The sequence below is a fragment of the Gopherus flavomarginatus genome, chromosome 1 (genome assembly GCF_025201925.1).
Source record: "Gopherus flavomarginatus isolate rGopFla2 chromosome 1, rGopFla2.mat.asm, whole genome shotgun sequence".
In the NCBI taxonomy this organism is placed as follows: Eukaryota; Metazoa; Chordata; order Testudines; family Testudinidae; genus Gopherus; species Gopherus flavomarginatus.
The window spans coordinates 371,214,548-371,239,957 of NC_066617.1; the positions used below are offsets into that span (position 1 = coordinate 371,214,548).

Genomic DNA, 25,410 nt, shown 5'->3' on the forward strand with positions numbered 1-25,410 from the left:
TCATTCCTGTCCATCCTGGCTAATAGCCATCGATGGACCTATCTTCTGTGAATCTATCTTGCCTCCTTTTGAACCCCGTTATAGTATTGGCCTTCACAACACCCTCTGGCAAGGAGTTCCAGAGGTTGACAGTGTGTTGCTTGATAAAATACTTTCTTGTGTTTGTTTTAAACCTGCTACCTATTAATTTCATGTGGTGTCCCCTTGTTCTTGTATTATGAGAAGGAGCAAATAACACTTCCTTATTTACTTTCTCTATACCACTCATGATTTTATAGACCTCTGTCATATCCCCCTTTAGTTGCCTCTTTTCCAAGATGAAAAGTCTCAGTCTTATTAATCTCTCCTCATACGGAAGCCGTTCTATACCTCCAATCATTTTTGTTGCCCTTTTCCAATTCCAATATATCTTTTTAAAGATGGGATGACCATATCTGCGTGCAGTATTCAAGGTGTGGGTGTACCATGGATTTATATAGAGGCAATATGATATTTTCTGTCTTATTATCTATCTCTTTCTTGGTGATTCCCAACATGCTGTTCGCTTTTTTGACTGCCACTGCATATTCAGAAGATGATTTCAGAGAACAAGTCACAATGACTCCAAGATCTCCTTCTTGAATGGTAACAGCTAATTTAGACTCCGTCATTGTATATGTATAGTTAGGATTATGTTTTCCAATGTGCATTATTTTGCATTTATCAACATAAAATTTCATCTGCCATTTTCAAACTCTTCAGGCTCTGCCATTCACAATCTGCCATTTTGTTGCCCCATCACTCAGTTTTGTGAGATCCTTTTGTAGCTCTTCGCAATCTGCCTGTGACTTAACTATCTTTAGTAGTTTTATATCATCTGCATATTTTGCACCTCACTCTTTACCCCTTTTTCCAGATCATTTATGAATATATTAACTCCGTCTGGGCCCAGTACAGATCCCTGGGGGACACCACCATTTACCTCTCTCCATTCTGAAAACTGACCATTTATCCCTACTCTTTATTTCCTATCTTTTAACCAGTTACTAGTCCATGAGAGAACCTTCTCTCTTATCTTGTGACTGCTTATTTTGCTTAAGAGACTTTGGTGAGGGACCCTGTCAAAGGCTTTCTTAAAATCTAAATACACTATATCTACTGCATCTCCTTTGTCTGCATGCTTGTTGACTCCCTCAGAGAATTCTAGTAGACTGGAAAGGCATGATTTCCCTTTACAAAAACCATGTTGACTATTTCCCAACAAATTATGTTCATCTATATGTCTGACAATTTTGTTCTTTATGATAGTTTCAACCAATTTACCCAGTACTGAAGTGAGGCTTACTGGCCTGTAGTTGCCAGGGTCACCTCTGGAGCCTTTTTAAAAATTGGCGTCACATTAGCTATCCTCCAGTCATTTGGTACAAAAGCTGATTTAAATGATAGGTTACAAGAGGGGATGCCATTTTAGATTTGGTTTTGGTGAGTAGTGAGGACCTCATAGAACAAATGGTTGTAGGGGACAACCTTGGTTCGAGTGATCATGAGCTAATTCAGTTCAAAGTAGATGGAAGGATAAACAAAAATAGATCTGGGACTAGGGTTTTTGACTTCTCAAGGGCTAACTTTAAAGAATTAAGGAAATTAGTTAGGGAAGTGGATTGGACTGAAGAACTTGTGGATCTAAATGCGGAGGAGGCCTGGAATTACTTTAAGTCGCAGCTGCAGAAACTATTGGAAGCCTGCATCCCAAGAAAGCCGAAAAAAACCATAGGCAGGAGTTTTAGACCAAGCTGGGTGAGCAAGCATCTCAGAGAGGTGATTAAGAAAAAGCATAAAGCCTACAAGGATGGAAGAAGGGTGGGATTAGCAAGGAAAGCTACTTTAGTGAGGTCAAAACATGTAGGGATAAAGTGAGAAAGGCTAAAATCGAAGTAGAGTTGGACCTTGCAAAGGGAATTAAAACCAATAGTAAAAGGTTCTATAGCCATATAAATAAGAAGAAAACAAAGAAAGAAGAAGTGGGACCGCTAAACACTGAGGATGGAATGGAGGTTAAGGATAACCTAGGCATGGCCCAGTATCTAAATAAGTACTTTGCCTCAGTCTTTAATAAGGCTAATGAGGAGCTTAGGGATAAGGGAAGGATGACAAATGGGAATGAGGATATGGAGGTGGATATTACCATATCTGAGGTAGAAGCCAAACTTGAACAGCTTAATGGAACAGAATCAGAGGGCCCAGACAATCTTCATCCAAGAATATTAAAGGAACTGGCACATGAAATTGCAAGCCCATTAGTGAGAATTTTTAATGAATCAGTAAACTCAAGGGTTGTACCGTACGACTGGAGAATTGCTAACATAGTTCTTATCTTTAAGAAAGAGAAAAAAAGTGATCCGAGTAACTATAGGACTGTTAGTTTGACATCTGTAGTATGTAAGGTCTTGGAAAAAATTTTCAAGGAGAAAGTAGTTAAGGACATTGAGGTCAATGGTAATTGGGACAAATTACAACATGGTTTTACTAAAAGTAGATCGTACCAAACCAATCTGATCTCCTTCTTTGAGAAGGTGACAGATTATTTAGATAAAGGAAATGCAGTAGACCTAATTTACCTCGATTTCAGTAAGACAGGCTCTTTTAAAATTTTCTAAGAAGGCCTCAGTGTCATCACCTGCCTTGTAGTTGGGAAATTTTTGGGAATGTGAAACCATAATCGGAGAAGGGTTGTTAGGATTGGCTGGAGTATGCTTAGCCTTTTCTAATTCCAGGGCCTGCCGGTGGGCTTCCCTCTGGAGTTCCAGCTGTTTTTGGTGGTCTGCATCTTTGGCTGCTTGCTCTCTTTTGTAGGATGCCTCTCTTTCTCTTTCTCTCAGCTCCATCTCTTTTTGTTTTATTTCTAGTTCCTGTATTTTTTTTCCATATCCCGCTTGTGCTCTGCGACTCTGATTTGTGCTTCGGCCTCCATTTTTGTCTTGGAAGGCATGGTTCCTGCTTTCTTGTGTTGGGGTGCCCTCCAGTGTTTTTTGTCTGAACTGCCGGCTCTGTTGTCTCCTGGGGTCTGCCTAGCAACAGTGCCTTTTTCCCTTTCTTCCTCTAGCTAATCTTTTAAATGTAACATAAACCAGAAAAACCACTTCATTTGCATGTGTATTGTGCTGGATACTTGACTCTCAATGGGAGTGCTATTGTCTCACAAAAAACCCTTAATAGTTCCTTAATGGTTCCTTGCTTAATATGCAAGCCAAAAACTGCAAGAGAGAGCAGAAAAAAAATTCTCTCTGGTTCCTTTTAAAACCAAACTGTTTCTCTCTGCTTAAAAGCCCTAGCAGATAAAAAGAAAATAATATTTCTACTGGCTTCTGGATTCTTCTATCTATCCACACCGCTGTGCCACCATTTCATAACATTTTTTCCCAGATCTGGACCTTAGCGTCCAAAATATGGGTGTTAGCATGAAAACCTCCAAGTTTAGTTAACAGCTTGGACCTGATAACGCTGCCACCAGCCAGGGATTTATACAGTGCCTAGCTCACTGTGGTCTCCCCAAAACCTTCCCTGGGGGACCCCCAGACTTAGATTCCTTTAGTCTCACAACAAAGGGGAATAAACCATTTCCCTTCCCCCTCCTCCCTTCCAGGTGTTCCCTCCCTGGGTTCCTGGAGAGATATACAGAAGCAAGCTCCGTGAATCTAAACAGAGGGACTCCACCCTCCCTGTTTCCAGTCCTGGAAACACAAGTACTGAGATAGCTAATCTCTTTCCTCCTCCCTCACCCAGAGGGTATGCAAAGTCAGTCTAGTAAATCTAACACAAAGAGATTTTCCCCCTGACTTCTTCCTCCCACCAATTCTCTGGTGAGCTGCAGAATCAATTCCCTGGAGTCCCCACTAAAGAAAAACTCCAACAGGTCTTTAAAAGAAAGCTTTATATAAAAAGAAAGAAAAGGACATAAAAATGGTCTCTCTGTATTAAGGTGACAAATACAGGGTCATTTGCTTAAAAGAAAAAAATGAATAAACAGCCTTATCCAAAATGAATACAATTTAACACATTCCAGCAACTACACACATGTAAATACAAAAGAAAACAATATAAACCTTATTGTCTTACTATCTTTGTACTTACAACTTGGAAACAGAAGATTAGAAAGGCAGGAGACAGAAAGATCACTCTCATAGCCGAGAGGGCACAGACACAAGACAAAAAACAAAGAACTCACACCCAAAACTTCCCTCCACTCAGATTTGAAAAAGTCTTGTTTCCTGATTGGTCCTCTGGTCAGGTGTTTCAGGTTGCTCCTTTCCAGGTGAAAGAGACATTAACCCTTAGCTATCTGTTTATGACAGACATTCTACTAGAGTTTGTTGGTGACAGTGGTAAAACAGTATGTTTTTGAGAACTGGACCGTTTTACCCTGGATTTGAGGAGTGTGTACTTCAGAATGTGATCAAGCCAATTGCAGTTATATGATGTGCACTCAACCACTATGAATTAATAAAATAGAACACCACATAGTTAAGGGTTAAGTGGAAAGCAGGCTTCAAGATGCAGTTAGCTATGAAATCCCTCTTAGGCGCTGTTCTCTACTTGCTTTACCTGTAAAAGGTTAAAAGAAGTGAGTGGGCACCTGGCCAGGAGAACCAATGGGAACGTTAGAACTTTTTAAATTGAAAGAAGACTCCCCTTTTTTCTGTCTGTGGTTCTTACTAAGGAATGAGGAGACAGGGCAGAACCATGTTGTAAGAAGCTTGGGGCCAAGTATGAAAAAGTCATCAGGATTGTACCTAGAAGCGACTCAATTAAAAACTCAGATATGTAAGTAGATCAGGAAATGTCTAGGAAGACGTAATTAGTTTTATTTATTTTATTTCTTTATGGATTGTGGACTTCTCTGGGCTAATCCCAGGTGCTTTTGTTTGCTTGTAATCTTTAAAATGGACCTTGAGAAACTATCCTTGATACTTAACCTTTGAAGTTACTCTTTTTATATCTAGCAATAGCCTAAGTTCGCAGATATACTTTCTTCCTTTGAATTTTTAATGAAAAGTACCTTTTTTAAGAACTAAATTGGATTTTTGTGTCTTAAGAGGTTTGTGCACCTGTTGTTTAATTACTGTTGGCAATAGCTGATTTCCTTTGTTTTTCTTCTCAGATCTTGCCCAGAGAGGGACATGAAAGGACTTGAGGGTACCCCACCGGAAGTCATTCCCAAGTGTGCCTTCCTGGGCTTTCAAATGAGTGTTGAATCCTTTTGGAGTCTTTTATACTTTTGGATGGCTTGTTTCCCTTCTTTTCACAGTCTGGCACACACCATGCTTACTTAGAGGGCCAGCAGAAGCTTGGAATGAAACTGGAAGTGTTTACTGTAAGGGAAAGGAGATGGGCATACCGATGCAAAAATACATCTGCTGTAAAAACTCCCTGAGAGCACTTCTCAGTAGCTTGTGGGGACTGTCAGTGCCTCCCTACCGAAGACTGATTGAAACATTCAGTTTATTGCAGAATGGGCAGAAAATAGATTGTTGTGTGTGCTTTTACCATGTTCTTGGTATGTATCACCCAGCACGCAAAGCTCTGCAGATTCTAGACACTACACCTTTTCAGACCTGCAGTGTATGGCAGGGGATTGTCAAAGTGTTAGAGAGTATGTGACTCAGCAGAGAGTGGGATGTTCTTTGGGAGGAAGCCCGAAAGTTCTGTGAGCTGCAGGACGGCCCTGTTACCCCTGGCACAGAGGAAGGGTACGCTCAGAAACGATCTGGGAAAACAACAGCCTTTCTTACCTGCTCAGTTATTACAAGCACACTTGGGCAATGCAAATATCAGCCAGTTAAAAATGAGAGTGCAAAAGAAAAATGAGACAGACGGATGTATTTTCCTGTGTCAGAGGGGTAGCCATGTTAGTCTGTACAGATATACTCGGACAGGCATACGCTTTCATATGTAAAAAATCCACTTATTCTAAGAGGTGGGGTTTTTTCCCATGAAAGCTTATGCCCCAATTAAACCTGTTAGTCTTTAAGGTGCCACTAGTTTCCTCATTGTTTTTGTATTTTCCTGTGTTGGTCACACTGCTAGGTGAATGTAATGGCAAGTTTTCATCCCACTCACTGGATATAGCTAAAAGAGTAAATGCAGGGCTAACCTGTGATCCAGACAGCACTGATGGACTGCACAGTAAATATGTGAGGGCCCTTTCAATCAAATTGAAACTTGCTCATACAGAGACAGAGGCACTCCATAAGTGGTGAGGTTTTGGGGGCAGGGGGTGCAGGCACCTGGTGGTCAATGGGCCTTGGAGGATGTGGGGTGAAGGAGAGGAGGGAGAGATTTGGCTAGTGGGATGGATCTGCAGTAGCTAGAACATATTTAGGGAAATATCTAAGTACACTAGCAACAACTTTCACAAGTTCCTGTACTGAGCACTGAACTTGTGAGTATCGGCTTTAACACCTGGCCTGCCTTTGGTTCACAGCCTCTGGCTCAAGCCTCAGATTTGACACCATGCCAAGTGCTTCAGGCTCTCTCTCTACTACACTGCCCAGTCCCAGGCAGTCCTAGGAGCAGCCGTGAGGATGAGGGGGAGATGCTCAGATTCTATGACAATGCGCAGCAGCATGGGAGTGTTGATATGAATGAATATGTCTAAAACTTGGCTCTTCCTTTTCCCTCTGGGGTTTTAGTTATACTGAACCACGCTATCAAGTCTGTGAGACTCAGTCTTATCCCCTGTTATCGGAGAATCATCTCTTCACTCCCAAGGGAACCTCTCAGGCTGAAATTCTCCAAGGTCTGTTTTCTGCTCTTCCCACTGCTAATGGAGCCAAGGGAATTGTCTAGGAGTCCAGGCCAACCTGCGAGTCTCGAGGGACTGTGCTGGAGAATCATAAAGATTGCTGTTCAGCACACCGAGTTAAAGTTGTGTTAGATTCGTACACTGATACTCAGGGCTCTGCCTCCTTGTTGCAGTAAGGCGATTTCCTCTCTCTGCTGAGCGGGATTTCGGTGAGTTGCCTGTTTCTGAAATAACGTTTGTGCTAAGGGCTCGGGAACAGTTCCAGGGGGAAAGTCAAGAATCACTTGGGCAAGATTCACCAGCACAGAGATTTGAACTGTTTACTGTTGTCAGAAACACCAAGGGATTTACCTGGTAAAATTGGAACAACAGATGTTATGGACACAGATTAGACAAATATTAGTTCTTAAGATCAGTTCCCTACCTCTTACTATCTCCTTCTATCTGTTTCAGTAGCTTCCTTTTGCGGGGTGGTGTGGTTTTTCCCTTGGTTTGCTCAAGTTTTTCAATTCAGCAACTTCACTGCCCTATTTGGAAGTGCAGCCAAAGCCTCTGCAGTGGGTATCTGTGTTACCAGAGGGTTCACAACAAAAATGTGTTGCACACTGGCCAGATTATGCTCTCTCATTTTGCCTTCATTGCATGACTCCAAACTGACACGGACCTCCCTGAGTGCACAATTAGGGCCCACATGCTTTGAAATCCCAATCTTTCATGCCGAGTCTCAGAATGCATAAAATGGGGGATTCCTTCAGACTCTTTCAGCACCCTAAGAGAATAGCGCTCTCTATAGCACAACCCAAAGCCATGATTTTCACCTCCTGGAGCCAAAAGTTTAACATTAAGGGTGAATCTGGTCCCACTGAGATCAATGGCAAAACTCCCAACACAGATAGGAGTTCACCCTAAATCCACATGAAGGCTTTTAAATAAATGGACAGATTTACACCAGCCATGAGCCTCTGGTGACTTCAAAAGCAGTTGTCCCAAAGGACAGATAAACTCCTTTGGAGCAAAGAAGAACTGACAGGACAGTTGCTGAAATCTCAAACTCACAAGCTTACAGGGTCAGACTAATGAGGAAAACAGTTTTTTTGACAGGGGAGAGGAGTCTGCGCTCTCTGTGCCCCGGCATCTCTGGTTCTGGAGTGGATGGGAAGTACCAAAAGGCACTAAAAAGAAAAGCATGATTCTGGCTTAGAGGAAACCAAACAGTGTTGGAAATCTCCCTAGGGGAGGTCCAGGAACACACAGTGTGTGTGTGGTGGGTGGTGGGTAGGGAGAGAAACATGCAGTATCACAATATCCAGATCACATTAGTGTGCAGACCTCAAATTGGGTGAAAGAGGGAATGGACATCCAGCCCAAAGACCAGACCAATGAAATGAAATGAGGCCTCCTGGGGCAGGGGAGTGTCTCAGGCAGTAGCATAATGTGGACAACACTGTAGCAGATTGTCTCTAATGCCATCCCCCATCCGCACCATCCCTCCTCTCATGAGCAACCCCACCACAGACTCATGGTAACGTCAGCAATTGACAACACACAAAAAGCAGCCTCAGGAAGGGGTGTCTGGGTTTCTAACAGGGTGCAATGCATTAATGCTTCGAGTCATTTTGAGGAAGAGCTTGACACGGATAGGCAGCTAGTGCTGAGGGTTCTGGTTGCATGAAGGGAGGTGTACACAGAGAACCAGGTGGCACTCGGGGCAGTGAGGACAGGAAGGGGATGTACAGTGACCAGCACACAGAGTTGGGAATCATGGCAGTGGGAAGCAGCATATTCACAGACAGGCAGGGAGCACTGAAGATTACGGGGGTGGGGAGCAGGGTTTACAGGGACAGGAGAGCAGCAGCACTGACATAAATTTTTTCTTTGTGATTGTTGGTGTCATAAACAGATAGCTAAGGGTTAATGTCTCTTTCACCTGAAGCACCTGACCAGAGGACCAATCAGGAAACCGGATTTTTTCAACTTTGGGTGGAGGGAATTTTGTGTCTGAGGTTTTTGTTTTCTGTCTGCCTGCTTTCTCTGAGCTTTGGAGAAGTAGTTTCTGCTTTCTAGTCTTCTGTTTCTAAGTGTAAGGACAAAGAGATCAGATAGTAAGTTAGATGGTTTCTTTTCTTTGGTATTTGCATGAATATAAGTGCTGGAGTGCTTTGATTTGTATTCTTTTTGAATAAGGCTGTTTATTCAATATTCTTTTAAGCAATTCACCCTGTATTTTGTCACCTTAATACAGAGAGACCATTTGTATGTATTTTTTCTTTCTTTTTATATAAAGCTTTCTTTTAAGACCTGTTGGAGTTTTCTTTTCTGGGAAATTTCAGGGAAATTGAGTCTGTACTCACCAGGGAATTGGTGGGAGGAAGAAATCAGGGGGAGATCTGTGTGTGTTGGATTTGCTAGCCTGATTTTGCATTCCCTCTGGGTGAAGAGGAAAGTGCTTTTGTTTCCAAGACTGGGAACGGAGAGGGGGAGTCACTCTGTTTGAATTCACAGAGCTTGTGTCTGTGTATCTCTCCAGGAGCACCTGGAGGGGGGAAGGGAAAAAGGATTATTTCCCTTTGTTGTGAGACTCAAGGGATTTGGGTCTTGGGGTCCCCAGGGAAGGTTTTTCAGGGGGACCAGAGTGCCCCAAAACACTCTAATTTTTTGGGTGGTGGCAGCAAGTACCAGGTCCAAGCTGGTAACTAAGCTTGGAGGTTTTCATGCTAACCCCCATATTTTGGACGCTAAGGTCCAAATCTGGGATAAGGTTTATGATAGTTGGTCCAGCCCCAAGTGTGTTTAGGGGCATCTCAGGGTTACTTTGCTCTGCCAAGCCACAAACCTGCAGCCTGGGTTCCCAACCTTTACTCAGGTTTGTTTCTAACAGTTGTTGTTCTTATGTAACTTCAGGCATGTCAGTGGTGGAAAGAACCGTTGATCTTTGTGGGACACTGCACCCTATATTCTTCATAGTGATGTTATTTTGATATAATTATAGCATAAAATTTGATATATTTAATTCAAGATGGGTCATGTAAAATGTCATATGAAGAGTTACAATTTTCTGAATATGATTATCCTATTTGTATACGTTTCATTATTGTGTCTGAAATTATGAATCATAGAATCACGGAAGATTAGGATAGGAAGAGACCTAAGCAGGACCAACGCCAACACCAATTCAATCATCCCAGCTAAAACTTTGTCAAGCCGGGTCTTAAAAACCTCTAAGGAAGGAGATTCCACCACCTCCATAGGCAACCCATTCCAGTGCTTCACCACCTTGGTAGTGTAATAGTTTTTCCTAATATCCAGCCTAGACCTCCCACACTGCAGCTTAAGACCATCACTCCTTGTTCTGTCATCTGCCACCACTGAGAACAGCCAAGCTCCCTCTTCATTGGGATTCCCCTTCAGGTAATTGAAGGCTGCTATCATATTCCCCCTCACTCTTCTCTTCTGCAAACTAAACAAACCCAGTTCCCTCAGCCTCTCCTCAAAAGTCTTCTGCCAAAGCCCCTTGATCATTTTTGTTGCCCTCTGCTGGACTTTCTCTAATTTTCCAAATTCTTCCTATAATGGGGGGACCAAAACTGGATGCAATACTCCAGATATGGCCTCACCAGTGCCGAATAGAGGAGAATAATCACTTCCCTCGATCTGCTGGCAGTGTACCTACTAATTCAACCCAATATGTCATTAGCCTTCTTGGGAAAAAAGGGAACACTGCCGACTCATATCCAGCTTCTTGTCCACTGTGATCCCCTGGTCCTTTTTGCAGACTTGCTGCTTAGCCAGTCAGTCCCCAGCTGAATATTGTCTATGTATCTGTATTTGAAATACAGTTCTGCCTGGAGAACACCCACTTGGCAAGAAGCTTTCGGTCTAAAGAGCTGGTTGGGAAGGGCCTATTGAGGGCTATGAGCTAGTGGGTAAAACAATTGGCCTGAGGAAAAACTCATCTCAGGCTTCCTGAGAACACTGCAGCAGCCTTTAAATAATGGACACTAGGACTCTACAAGGGCTTGTGACCAGGCCATATAAATCTCGTCTCCATCTTGGGAAGTCTGTATTTTCCCACAAACTGGTCTGGGAACCAAGTTTTCAAACAAAGGTTTCTCACCATATGTAAAGCTATATAAGTGTGGGAGTGACATCTGTTAGGATATAGCTATTCAGGCCTGTCTGTAAACGCCTATCCTTTAAGAATTTATGTGTATGTTTATTATTTAGCTAGTTACAGGGGTATAATGGAAAGAAATAAAATTACTGCCTGCCTGTTTATAGCCCTTCTCTCATGATGATACCCCAAGGCCCTGTTCTTAGACTAAGGCCTTTGGCTAAGCAGCAGAGGCAGCCATAAGCTGGGAAGTGAACGGTCACATCCTCACATTCCCAAACTAGTCACATTGAAATCAGGCAATCTGGGGCTGTTAGAAATGGGATGTGATCTATCACCTCCAGAGAAGGGGAAGATCTTAGAAGATTTAAAGAAAACTTAGTTTGATAGCATCCTGTCCAGCAAGATCTCACTTATGAATAGCTGGGGTGTAAAATCCTCATTTCTGTGTTGTTCTGTCACTGTAGTCTCCACTTCCCTATTTTTGGTCTGTATAATCTCTGTCCAGTTCTGTGATTGTTTCTGTCTGTTGTATCATTAATTTTGTTGGGTGTAAAATAATTAAGGTAGTGGGATAAATTACTTAGATAATCATGTTACTCTGCATTAAAATTGGTTGATTAAATTTCAGTAAAATGATTGGTTAAGGTATAGTTAAGCAGAACTCAAGTTTTATTATATAGTCTGCAGTCAATCAGGAAGTAAGGGCAGGAGGGAAATTGGAATCATGTTTGAGTCAGACCTGGGAAGGGGGACACTGAGGAAAGAAATTGAAATTATTGCTTGCTGGAAGTTCACCCCAATAAACATAGATTTGTTTGCACCTTGGGACTTCGGGTATTGCTGCTCCCTGTTCATGCGAGAAGGACCAGGGAAGTGAGAGGGTGAAGGAATAAGCCGTCTAACAATATCATTGGTGGTTCTTCACTCCTCACACAAGAAGATTCCTCGAAACACCTGAGGAACAAAGACTGAATTGGGGAACGTGCTTTACCCAGGCTAAAGAGATTTCTTGTCTGTGTATGGAAACCTCAGAAACCCAAGCTGCAAATCAAATGTAGCTTGTGCTGTGAGAATCTGCCAGATGGTTTGTGAGAAACTGCTAATTCATAATCAACCTAAGTAGTGTGTTAAACTTAGTTTGCCTTTTCCTGATTTTCTAGGTCATCTTCTTTGATCTGTTTGACATCCTTTAAAATCACTTGTATTCTATCCGTTGTAGTTAACATACTTGTTTTATGTTTTAATCTAAACCCAGTATCCGTTTAAGTGAAGAGTCTGGGGCAAAAATCTCAGCTTGGTTACCACAAATGTGCATTGTCTCCCCACATTGGGGGAGTGATGAACCAGGTAACAAATTCATACTGGTCAGAGTCTGGACCAGGGCAGGACAGTCCAGCTCTGGGGTCCTAGCCTAGATAGCTTGGTTGTTATTTTGGCTGTAGCCTCTCTATTGTTGGTTCATATAGTGGCTGATCAGAGAGCCTGAATGTAACTGCAGCTGGGTGTGTCCCTGTCTCTGTGAATGCTGGAGAAGGAGTAGGACCGGAAGTTTGTCTGCAGCTTCTCCCAGCAGCACACTGAGAGATGAAGCCAGGGGTGGTGGGTCAGAGGCCTCAGCGATACGCCAGTTCAAGGTTGAACTGTAGGAGGATCCAATCACACTTTGCTCCTTAGCTGCTTCAATTTCCCATCATCCTCTGATCCTTTATCCGCGCTCTCCTTCCCCATCCCAGGCTGCTCCGATTCCAAAAGCTAGTTGGTCACCAGTGTCTTCTCCATGCTCCCCAGTCAATCCTGGCTCCCTCAACATCTGATCTACCCATGCTCCTCACCGCTCTTACTGTGCCTCTCATCACTCCTCCTCCCTTGGCTGGGGGGTAATCAGGGACTGTGTCTCACTGGTGAGAAATCTCACAAGTGGAAGATGCCAAGGGAGGCACCTATGTGACTTCTCTCATTATACACATACACTCCACGTGGTGTATGGGTACACAGGAACAATTTGGAATCTGAGAAGTATGCACATTATATAATTTTAGTGGGTTAACTCCAGGATACATGAGAGCCTAGATAAATACAGATGGCCCGTGAAAGAATCACTGGTAGCTGATTGAAACAGTGGGCCCCTGGAACACAGACGTTAAACCCAGGATGCTCTGGGACCATATTCTAGCCAGTCATTAATGGCAAGGACTGTACTAGATTTCATGGGCTGAAGTCATTTTTTTTCTGACCTAAAATGTTCATCCATGCAGTGCCTCATGGGATCCTTCAGTCTCGTTATACACACCTAGTATTGCGTTTTCAAGGCACCATAGTCACATGAGAACTTCTCCTCATAGGATTAAATTAAACATGATCAGAAGAGAAAAAAATAGCTTCAGTAAACTCAGGCACAAGCTTGCAGGCAAAATGAGTCCTCCTGACTCCTGGGGACATGTTTGTAGATTCCAAGGACAATTGTGATTATCTGGTCTGAATTTCTGTGGAGTACAAGCCAGAAAATTTTCCCCAAAATTGTTACTAAAGCAGATTTTCTAGAGAAACATCCAACCCCAATTTAAAAATTCTCTGAGAGGGAAAATCCGCCAAGAACCGTGGTAAATTGTTCCAATAGTTATTCTCACCATTTAAACAATGTATGCCTTATTTCCAGTCATAACTGCTTTAACTTCAATTGACAGCCATTGAATCATACTATGCTATGCTGAAAAGCTTATTAAAGTTTTGTTCCCAGTTTAGGTACTATCGACAGTTATCAATTCACCCCTGAACCATCTTTGTTAAACTAAATACATTGAGTTCTTTGAGCCTATCACTAAAAGGCAGTTTTTCTAAACTTTTAATAATTATTGTGACTTTTCTCTGTACAACATATACAACAATATATCAACATCCATCTATAGTTGTGAATATCAGAACTGGACAAAGGACCAACAGCAGACACACTAGTGGCAAATATAGAGGTAAAATAACTACTCTACATATCGTTGAGATTCCCAGGATCACATTGGCTCTTTTTGACTTAGAGTCAAACAGGGAGCTCGTGTTTAGTTAATTATTCCTTCACTTCCCCAAATCTTGTTCAGAGTCATTCGCTTCCCATAAGAGTCCCCCCTCATGTCAGCATTGTCTACATTCTTTGTTCCTAGACGAAGATATCTGCGCAGCTGTATTAGAACACACGTTGTCTGCTTTGACTCAGTTTACCAATCAATCCAGATTGCTCTGAACTGTCCTCTTCATTATTTACAATCCTCCATTTTTTGTGTCATCTGGAAACTTCACCGATATTGAGGCATGAGAAGGGTTAGCAGCTGAGTTGTTGACATGTGTCAGTTAACGCCTGTACTTATGCCTCAGACAAAGCTGGGTATCTGCAAAAAGTGTCTCACCAAAAGAAAAAAAGGAAGTAACAGAGGTGCAGGCCTGTGGCCCTAAAGACCAAGACCCTTGTGCCCTTTGTGCCCATCTGTTGAGCACAAAGACTGAGCACAGTATGATTATGTCTGTTTCCATGGAGGAAAAAGGGCTCCTTTCCAACACAGGAATTGCATCGTGGATCAGACCTATGCTCCATCAGGTTCAGTGTACTTTCTTTACAGGTACAGCCACAGGTGCTGCAAAAGAAGGTGTAAGAAACTCAACAGTAGACGCATGGGAGCCGGGGAAGGGCGTGACCTGACTGTCTGTAGCTTGTTGCCTGACAGCTTGAGATTGGCTTGTGCTCTGAAACACTTTGGCATCTAGGCTGTCCAAAATATGTATTTACCTGTAACTATTGTAACTGGAGAGTCTCGATTCCTGATGAGGTTCAACAAGGACAAGTGCAAAGTCCTGCCCTTAGGAAAGAAGATTCCCATGCAGTGTTACAGACTAGGGACCGAATGGCTGGGAAGCAGTTCTACAGAAAAGGAGCTAGGGGTTACAGTGGACGAGAAGCTGGATATGAGTCGACAGTGTGCCCTTGTTGCCAAGAAGGCTAATGACATTTTGGGCTGTATAAGTAGAGACATTGCCAGTAGATCGAGGGACGTGATGATTCCCCTCTAGTCGACATTGGTGAGGCCTTATCTGGAGTACTGTGTCCAGTTTCGGGCCCCACACTACAAGAAGGATGTGGAAAAATTGGAAAGAGTCCAGTGGAGGGCAACAAAAATGATTAGGAGGCTGGAGCACATGACTTATGAAGAGAAGTTGAGGGAAGTGGGATTGTTTAGTCTGCAGAAGAGAAAGATGAGGGAGGATTTGATAGCTGCTTTCAACTACCTGAAAGGGGGTTCCAAAGAGAATGTATCTAGACTTTTCTCAGTGATACCCCATGACAGAACAAGGAGTAATGGTCTCAAGTTGCAGTGGGGGAGGTTTAGGTTGGATATTAAGAAAACCTTTTTCTCTCAGAGAGTGGTAAAGCACTGGAATGGATTACCTAGGGAGCGGTGGAATCTCCTTCCTTAGAGATTTTTAAGGTCAGGCTTGACAAATCCCTGACTGGGATGATTTAGTTGGGAATTGGTCCACTTTGAGCACGGGGTTTGACTAGATGACCTCCTGAGGTCCCTTCCAACCCTGATATTCTATGATTCTGTGAATTCTCACGTAAATGTCCAAATCCTTCCTGATTCTTACTTAGCTCACGGCCTCAACTACCACTTGTGGCAACGAGTGCCTCAGTCTAGTTAGTCTTTAATGAAAAAAAGCATTCTTTTTTTATCTGTTTTGAATATGACATGTTTCAATTTAATAGAATATCCTCTTGATCTTGTGTTATGAGACAGGGAGAACACATTCTCAGTCTACTCTCCATGAGTCAGTATTTTACAGACTTTTCGCATGTCCCCTCTTTTTCATCACCTTTATAAGATAATAATCCTAGTCTTTTCAACCTCTCTCCATATGAGAGTTTCCTCAGGCTGGTTACAATTCTCATTGCCCTTGCCTGAACTGATTTAGTATGCAACATGCTTTGTTAGAAGAGTGACCAGTACTACAAAGAGGAGTCCTGAGGAGGATGTTTTGCTTAGTCTCTATCTATGCTTGCTCTGTGAGAAAGGTTTCTCAGAGCTGTGTACCATGATGTCCAAGTCCCTGTCATACATTTAAATTAGAACCTTCCCAGGTGTTTGAGGACTTCAGGCATTTTCCTCCAATGTGCAAACACATTGCTCTTATTGACATCGAAGTTTCTCTACCATCATGCTACCCAGTCACCTGGCTTGGTTAGCTCCCTCTGAGGACTTTTCTGGACTTGACTATGACCAAAATAATCTGGTGCCATCCGTAAATCTTACCACCTCACTACTGTCCCTCTTTTCTAGACGGATAATAACTGTAGAATATTTACCCTACTAATTACTATAAACTGTATAAACTCCCTTGATTTGCTTCTCTCTCTCAGAGGCAACTTGAGCATTTTTTAGCCCAACTGATGCATCAACCATCTCATGGCAGCTCTCAACCTCACCCTCTCTGACCCTTCAACCTTCATGCTAACTGGAATCGATGGCCTGGAAATTGTCCACATCTGGATTTCCATCGCTTTCTCTACATTCTACATTATCAGCCTGTTTGGAAATGTCACAGTTCTGTTTGTTGTCGGCAAAGAGCAGACCCTGCACAAGCCGATGTACCTGCTCATCTGCATGCTGGTGCTCACAGACATTGGTACATCTACCTGCATTGTGCCAAAGGCACTGTGTATATTTTGGTTCAATTTGAAAGGCATTACTGTGTGCGGCTGCCTCACCCAGATGTTCTTTCTTCATGTGGCTACCACTATGCACTCAGCCATCCTCGCAACAATGGCCTTTGATTGCTACATTGCCATATGTAACCCTCTGAGATTTGCCATCATCCTAACTAATGTACGAATAGCTAAGCTAGGGCTAATGGGTCTGATAAGAGCTGTTCTCTTCATTCTACCCCAACCCTTGCTCCTGACCAGGCAGCCATTCTGTGCCAACCATATTATCCCCCATACATACTGTGACCATATGGCTGTGGTGAAGATGTCATGTGGAAACACCACATTTGATGGAATTTATGGTTTAGTGGTAGCATTCATAGTCATCGAGTCAGACCTGACACTCATTGTCCTGTCCTATGGTCTGACCATCAGGGCTGTCCTCAGAATCTCCTCCAAGACAGCCCACCAGAAAGCCCTCAACACCTGCACAGCCCATATCTGTGTAATGCTGATGTCTTATACTCCCTTTCTCTTCACCTCTATGACACACCGGTTTGGTCAGGACATTGCTCCCCATGTCCATATCATCTTAGCTAATCTCAACTCTCTTGTCCCCCCCATGCTCAACCCTATCATTTATGGGGTCAAAACCAAAGAGCTTCGTGACAAAGTGAGCAAATACACCAGCAGAAGCTGATCGGTGGGGGACACTGACTTAAAACCTGCATGACAAGAGAAGAAACTACATCTCCTTGTTAATGAAGGGTGCTCTGTGCCAGTTTGGCTGAGCTCAGCATTGTGGAAGTTCACAGCCTGAGAAGTCCCTCACACCTAACATTTTATCACTGCAGGCAGGTCCCTGGGTAAATGGAATAGGAGTGGGGCCTGACACCCTTTTGCTAGCCAGTTCCCGTGGGGTAGTGCAGAAGCCGAGAAAGTTCACTACAGTGTTTCCCCTCTTACACTTGGGAACTGGGAGAAATTGATGGGTTGGATTTCAGTGACATGTATATATGTGTGTAACTTGTGGAATCTTCATAAAATGATAAAAGTTGAAATTTGTATCTTTGGGGAATATCACATTTCTGCATGGGATGGCTTCCAGAGACTATATCATATTAAACCGCTTTCCTTTCCTATTTTATTATGGAGTTAGAGCAGTAAACCTGACACTTTTTATTTGGCCTCTTGAACATATTTGATAGCAAATTAAAACTTTGTCAAGCAAGATTCTTCTCAGATTCAGTACTTAGACACAGTGAAGGCACCCGTAGAAATGACTCTCCTGAGCAAAAATGCTGACAAATTTATGATCCTTCAGCATTACAGAAATTAATGGAAAGTTTCAGTTTTATTTTTTAGCATTGTGTACCAAAGAAATGTTGTGGAAATGGCAAATGCTGTTTCAAAACTGCTACAATCCAAAGACACAATGTGACATTCTATACCTTGGGGGAGCGTACTGTAACCCCCATATTCCTCATTTTCACATAATCGTGATCTTACATATAAAGCAGTCCTTGAAGGTATCAGGGGAAAGGTTATCATCTCTTCAAAGTAATTTTTATATCCATATACGTGTATCATTAATGCATATGAAGTAATGAGAATTGTGTTGGATGATGGTCACTAAAACATGCTTTAAATTGAGAAATCCAGCAGATATTAGCCCCCTTGAGGCAACAGCAAGGAAAGTAACCAAACCCCGGGCAGGATGTTAAACCAGCCATCAACAGCCATTGTCCAGCAAGGGAGCTCCAATGCAATGTCTCACGTGCATGAGGCCTCAAAAAGGGAATTGTTAAACCTTGCTTGGAGAGACTTGACAATGCCCCCAAGACATGCCTAGACTTGTGTTCTACAAGCCCATGGACTGAGGGTATAAAACAGAGTGGACACATACTGGGCCCATCTCCCGCTTCCACCTATGCTGCAATCAACCAAGACACTGAGAAAAATGCAAAATTTCAACACAGGAGAGTGGCCCAAGTTAAAGGAACAGACCTGTGCATTAAGGCCTGCAATATCCAGTGGGATTGAGAGTTGAGATGATGTGCTTATATTTTATTTCATTTTGGTAACCACTCTGACTTTTTAAGCTTTGACTTATAATCACTTAAAATTCTTTATAGTTAATAAATCTGTTTGTTTGTTCCACTTGAAGCAGTGCATTTGGTTTGAAGTATGTCAGAAACTCCTCTTGGAATAACAAGACAGGTATATATCAATTTCTTTGTTAAATTGATGAACTCATATAAGCTTTCAGCATCCAGTGAGCATAGCTGGACACTGCAAGATGGAGGTTCCTAGGGTTGTCTCTGGGACCGTAGATATTGTCTAGCATCATTCACTTATACGATCGAAGGAGCAGCTTACATGGCAGAGGCTGTGTGTGAACAGCCCAGGAGTGGGGGTTCTCACAGCAGAGCAGGGTAAGGCTGGCTCCCAGTCAAGGATTGGAGTGACCTAGCAGATCACTGGACTGTATAAAATTGAATTCAAGGAGGCCAAACTTTCAGCAAGTAAATGTTCAGAAAATAGGTCAGACAAATCAAGTCTGAAGAGAAGTGTTTGAGAATGGCAAAAGGCAGGGGAGCAGCTCATTTTGTGTCAGACCAACGAGGGGAGGAGACCTGCTGAACAACTACACAAAGGCCCTCTCTGAGGGAAGGGAGGGCCTGCTGCAGGGACAGCCTGAGAGGGACGCATTTACTTTTAAATTAGGATTTAAACTAGGTTTGCCGGGGGGTGGACACCTAAGCCCAGAGGTAGGTGGGGTAGTGGGATACTGGGAGGAACCACAAGGAGGAGTGTACAAGAGGAGAGGCCTCCTGATTCAAACTGAGAAAGTAGGGCAATCGGCCAGTTATTTTAGGTACCTGCACATGAATGCCGGAAGCCTGGGAAACAAGCAGGAAGAATTAGAAATCCTGGCACAGTCAAGGAACTGTGAGAATTGAAGGGGTAACTCACGTGACTAGAGCACTGTCATGGATGTGTATTAACTCTTTAGGATGGACGGGCAGGGGAAAAATGGTGGAGGAGCTGCACTGTATGTAAGAAAGTAGTGTGATTGTACAGAGTTCCAGTATGAAATTGGACAAAAGCCTGTTGAGTGTCTTTAGGTTAAGGTTAGAGGTGAGAACAACAGGGACGATGTCGTGGTGGGCATCCACTATAGACCACCAGACCAGGAGGATGAGGTAGACAAGAGTTTCTTCAGATAACTAACAGAAGTTTCCAGATCACAGGCTCTGTTTCTCATGGGGAACTTTCTGCTGGGAGAGTAATACAGCAGTGCAGAGACAATCCAGGAAGTTTTTGTAGCATGGACACATGGGCTGTCTGCGCTCGGTCCCAGATGCCCCATCCCGCATCTCCACATGACCCTACACATGTTCCACCTCTTCCTGTCTCTGCTCCACTCCTCTGCCAAGGCCCCCACTGCTTCTTTCTGAATCTTTCCTCTCCTTCCCTGAGCAGGGCCGCCCGGGAGGAGAGGGGGGGCAAGTGGGGCAATTTGTCCCAGGCCCCACAGGGGCCCTGCGAGCCCTGGCCTGGAGGTAGTTGGGGTCTTTGGTGGCAATGGCTCAAGGGAGACACTTGATTTGTTTATGTGTAAATAAGAGAGTATACCAATGTTGTTTTGTTCAGGCTAGACTTGGGAGCTGATCATTCCTGGCTTTGGGTGGTGTTTCTTGGAGACAGCTCACAATGCAATTAGGCAGCTTCACTATTTTGGATACTAATAAAAGATTTATTACTAGAATTGGTATGAAAACTGCTGAGCTGCGTGTGTGCAGGCCTGGGCTCATTAACATCTGGAGCAAAGATCCCCCATCATGCAGTGCTTCTCTGCTTTTCTGGTTCCAGTGTTCAGTGCAGTTCTTGCCTTGGAATCTCTGTTCTCCATTCTGTATGCTAATGGAGATGCCTCTTTATCCCATCTTCAAAGCAAATGAGGCTAGAGGAGTTTACTTAATTCTGTCATCCTTATCCCAAGGATTTAGGTGTGTCTCCCGCTGTCTTTTCATTGCTTTTTGTAAGTCTTTATTCTGATGCAGATTTGGTTCAAGCAGTGACTGCGGGGGGGGCGGGAGGGGGACAGTCTTTCTGTGCCCTGTTTCCCCAAGAACACAGAGCTGAGAGGTAACACTAGGAGGCTGGTGAAGCACTGGAATGGGTTACCTAGGGAGGTGGTGGAATCTCCATCCTTACAGGTTTTTAAGGCCTGGCCTGAAAAAGCCCTGGTTGGGATGATTTAGTTGGGGTTAGTCCTGCTTTGTGCAGGGGGTAGGACTAGATGACCTCCTGGGGTCTCTTCCAACCCTAATCTTCTATTATTTTATGATTCTATGATACGTCAAACCCAAGGACAAAACAAAATACTCTGGTAAAAAGAAACAACATAAACACAAGTCCAGTTTCTCAGCGGTCAACACCACACCAAGCCTTAAGAAAACAGTGAGTGAAAACACACACATTCACAAACCCAGTGTATGTGATTCAGGGGTTGCGAAAAAAAAAAAACTAAGGACTGAAAGCTCCTGTAATGCAGGGATATCTCCTTATGAAGTATCCTACAGTTGTTATAAACTGTTCTCCCACATCCATAATCTAAGCACAACTAGTTGCTGTATCCTCAGGGGTTCTCAAAGGAAGGATGACTGGAAGCTACATGAAAAATGCAAAATTTCTTGTGTGTGACTTTGAAAAATACTTGTGGAAAGGGGCTTGGGTAAAAGGGGCACCCTCAAGGATACACCAGCTAAGGTGTAAACAAAAGGGGGAACAGTGTTTGGGGGGTAAATGGGTGAATGCCAAAATGTTACGGGCGAGGGTTACTGGAAAATTTTTTTAAAAGGCCAAAGAGGTGATGAACAGAAAAAACAAAAAACAAAAAAGAGATGGCCCCTGTTGAAGGTTTTCAAACAGGGGTATCTTAGGATGGGGAGGCATAATCTGACCTGCAGGGCGATGTTGACTCTCACACAGAGTCTGATTTAGAAAATGCCCCAGAATACTCTCCAGATCTCTTTCTTGAGTAGTAACAGCTAATTTAGAGCTGAAATGAAGTGTAAAACTATAATTAGAAAGACCAAATAAGAATTTGAAGAACAGCTAGCCAAAGACTCCAAAAGTAATGGCAATCTTTTTTTTAAAATACATCAGAAGCAGATAGCCTGGTAAAGAACCAGTGGGGCCACTGGACAATCAAGATGCTAATGGAGCACTCAAAGACGAGAAGGCCATTGAGGAGAAACTAAATGAATTATGTGCATCGGTCTTCACTGTTGAGGATGTGAGGGAGCTTCCCAAACCTGAGTCATTCTTTTTGGGTGACACATCTGAGGAACTGTCCCAAATTGAGGTGTCATTAGAGGAGGTTTTGGAACAAATTGATGAACTAAACAGTAATAGGTCTGCAGGACCTGATGGTATTCACTCAAGAGTTCTGAAGGAACTCAAATGTGAAATTGCAGGACTACTAACTGTCATTTGTGACTCATAGACTTTAGGGTCAGAAGGGAGCAATATGATCATCTAGTCTGACCTCCTGCACAAAGCAGGCCACAGAACCCTACCCATCTACTTCTATAACAAACCCCTAACCTATGCCGAGTTATTGAAGTCTTCAAATAGTGGTTTGAAGACCTCAAGCTGCTGAGAATCCACCAGCAAGTGACCCATGCCCCACGCTGCAGAGGAAGGTAAAAAACCTCCAGGGCCTCTGCCAATCTGCCCTGGAGGAAAATTCCTTCCCGACCCCAAATATGGCGATCAGTTAAACCCTGAGCATGTGGGCAAGACTCACCAGGCAGACACCCAGGAAAGAATTTTCTGCAGTAACTCAGATCCTATCCCATCCAACATCCCATCACCGACCACTGGGCATACTTATCTGCTGATAACACTGGTCTAGAATTTTTGAGAAGTCGTCTGCTTCAGGGATAAAATGTGATATTTATGATGTATTTTGATGCGCAGAATTCAAATATGACAATTAAAACAACTGATTGGCTACTGTTTCTAAGATATTTACGTTTTTACATTTTAGGTCTATGTATATTGTGTAGATAGTAGAGTTTTAATCATAAATTGTAAACCTAGATCTTTTCATGTGTTTATGGTTGCTTTACATGATAATATTTCACCTGTCCTGTTTATGTAACACTTGAAAAATCAGCAAAAGGGTTATCTAAATAAAATGTATTATGAAACAAAAGGCAAAAAACTATTATGTACATAGTTTAGTCCTATTCAGTGTCTACTTGGTGCTTCTTGGCTTGTCTCTTGTATTCATTAAATGGAGCATCTCTTGTCACTGTCCAGCAATAGTCTGTAAGCGTTGATGGGCTCCATTTGCCCTGATAGCCTGCCAGGAGATTCCACTGCTGTAGTCTGGAGCCCAACAGCTCTGCCTTACTCTTGGTTAATTCCAAATCCCTGACAAGGTCATTCAGTTCACCTTGTGTTATGAGGTGTGGTTCAGAGGAGGAGGATGGGAGAAAATGTGGGTCCTGTGACATTGATGGTTCAGGACCAGAAGTTTCATCCTTTTCCTCTTCCTCGTCTGACTCAAGTGAGAATGATTCTGGTGCATCAGGAACCGGCAGTCCTTCTCCGTGGGGTACTGGGCGTATAGCTGATGGAATGTTTGGATAATGCACAGTTCACTTTCTCTTCTCTGACACACCTTTCCCAACTGGAGGCATCATGCAGAAGTAACAATTGCTGGTATGATCTGTTGGCTCTCTCCAAATGATTGGCACTGCAAAAGGCATAGATTTCCTTTTCCTGTTCAACCACTGGCGAAGATTTGTTGCACACGTGTTGCAGCTTATGTGTGGGGCCCACCTCTTGTCCTGATCTCCAATTTTGCAGCCAAAGTAAAGGTGATAGGCTTTCTTAACCATAGTGGTTAGACTGCGCTTTTGGGATGCAAAAGTCACTTCACCACAAACATAGCAGAAGTTATCTGCACTGTTCACACAAGTACGAGGCATCTCTGCTCACTTTGGCTAAACAGAAATGTGTCCCTTTGCAAAATCAAACACTGACAAATAAGAGAGCACGACACTGTATGATTTCTAGAGCTGATATAGGGCAATTTGTTCCGCAGAGTGATGTAAGCTTCGTTATGATTGCATCATCCATGACTTCTAGCAATAACATGATGCAATTCATATCATGTATGATGCAATACCAGCTTCAGATTGCATCATTCATTGTTTTGCCTAAAAAGCAAGTACTGTCCAAACCTGGTCATAGATTTATTCATAGATCCTGTCAAAGATGTATTTTAGTCATTTCTGGTTTAAATTGAGATCTCTTCCCTTTATAACTCACTTGTCCTCCGCCATTCCCAAGTCAAGGGTCGTATATACTGACCAATAGCATATCTTGAAAACTACAGCCAATCAACAATTTTAAGCATCATTTTCGTTCTCAGTGACTCAGAATTAGTAAAGTTGGACTACATTTATTTCAGAAGCATTTTGGCTGTAGAGCAGTGTAATCAAAGATCAATTGCCAAAATTAAGTTATCCCATCATACCATCCCTTCCATAAACTTATCAAGCTTAGTCTTAAAGCCAGATGTGTCTTTTGCCCCCACAACTCCCCTTGGAAGGCTGTTCCAGAACTTCACTCCTCTAATGGTTAGAAACCTTCCTCTAATTTCAAGTCTAAACTTCCTAGTGTCCAGTTTATACCCATTTGTTCTTGTGTCTACATTGGTACTAAGCTTAAATAATTCCTCTCCCTCCCTAATATTAATCCCTCTGATATATTTATAAGAAGCAAGCATATCCCCTCTCAGCCTTCTTTTGGCTAGACTAAACAAGCAAAGCTCTTTGAGTCTCCTTTCATATGACAGGTTTTCCATTCCTCGGATCATCCTAGTAGCCGGTCTCTGAACCTCTTCCAGTTTGAATTCATCCTTCTTAAACATGGGAGACCAGAACAGCACACAGTATTCCAGGTGAGGTTTCACCAGTGCCTTATATAACGGTACTAACCCCTCCTTATCTTTGCTTGAAATACCTCGCCTGATGCATCCTAAAACCGCATTAGCTTTTTTAATGGCCATATCATATTGGCAGCTCATAGTCATCCTTGGTTCAATCAATACTCCAAGGTCCTTCTCCTCCTCTGTTGCTTCCAACTGATGTGTCCCCAATGTATATCTAAAATTCTTATTATTAATCACTAAGTGCATGACCTTGCACTTTTCACTATTAAATTTCATCCTATTACTATTACTCCAGTTTACAAGGTCATCCAGATCTTCCTGTATGATATCCCGGTCCTTCTCTGTTTTAGCAATACCCCTCAGCTTTGTGTCATCCTCAAACTTTATTAGCACATTCCCGCTTTTTGTGCCAAGGTCAGTAATAAATAAGGTAAATAAGATTGGTCCCAAAACCGATCCTTGAGGAACTCCACCAGTAACCTCCTTCCAGTCTGACAGTTCACCCTTCAGTACGACCCATTGGAGTCTCCCCTTTAACCAGTTCCTTATCCACCTTTCTATTTTCATATTGATCCCCATCTTTTCCAATTTAACTAATAATTCCCCATGTGGAACCGTGTCAAATGCCTTACTGAAATCGAGGTAAATTAGGTCTACTGCATTTCCTTTATCTAAATAATCTGTCACCTTCTCAAAGAAGGAGATCAGATTGGTTTGGTACGATCTACTTTTAGTAAACCAATGTTGTAATTTGTCTCAATTACCATTGACCTCAGTGTCCTTAACTACTTTCTCCTTCAAAATTTTTTCCAAGACCTTACATACTACAGATGTCAAACTAACAGGCCTATAGT

General features: G+C 42.8%; 1 protein-coding gene across 1 annotated transcript; it reads left to right on the top strand.

The window, feature by feature from the left end:
• Positions 1 to 16,260: 16,260 nt before the first annotated feature.
• LOC127044241 (olfactory receptor 52E2-like) lies at positions 16,261 to 17,278 on the top strand. The gene has a single exon (XM_050938827.1). It carries the CDS (start codon positions 16,340 to 16,342, stop codon positions 17,276 to 17,278), a length of 939 nt encoding a protein of 312 aa, XP_050794784.1. The 5' UTR covers positions 16,261 to 16,339.
• The last annotated feature ends 8,132 nt before the right edge of the window (positions 17,279 to 25,410 follow it).

Excerpts from the sequence above, each read along its gene's own strand:
- LOC127044241 (XM_050938827.1), top strand. The coding sequence starts at position 16,340 with ATGGCAGCTCTCAACCTCACCCTCTCTGACCCTTCAACCTTCATGCTA.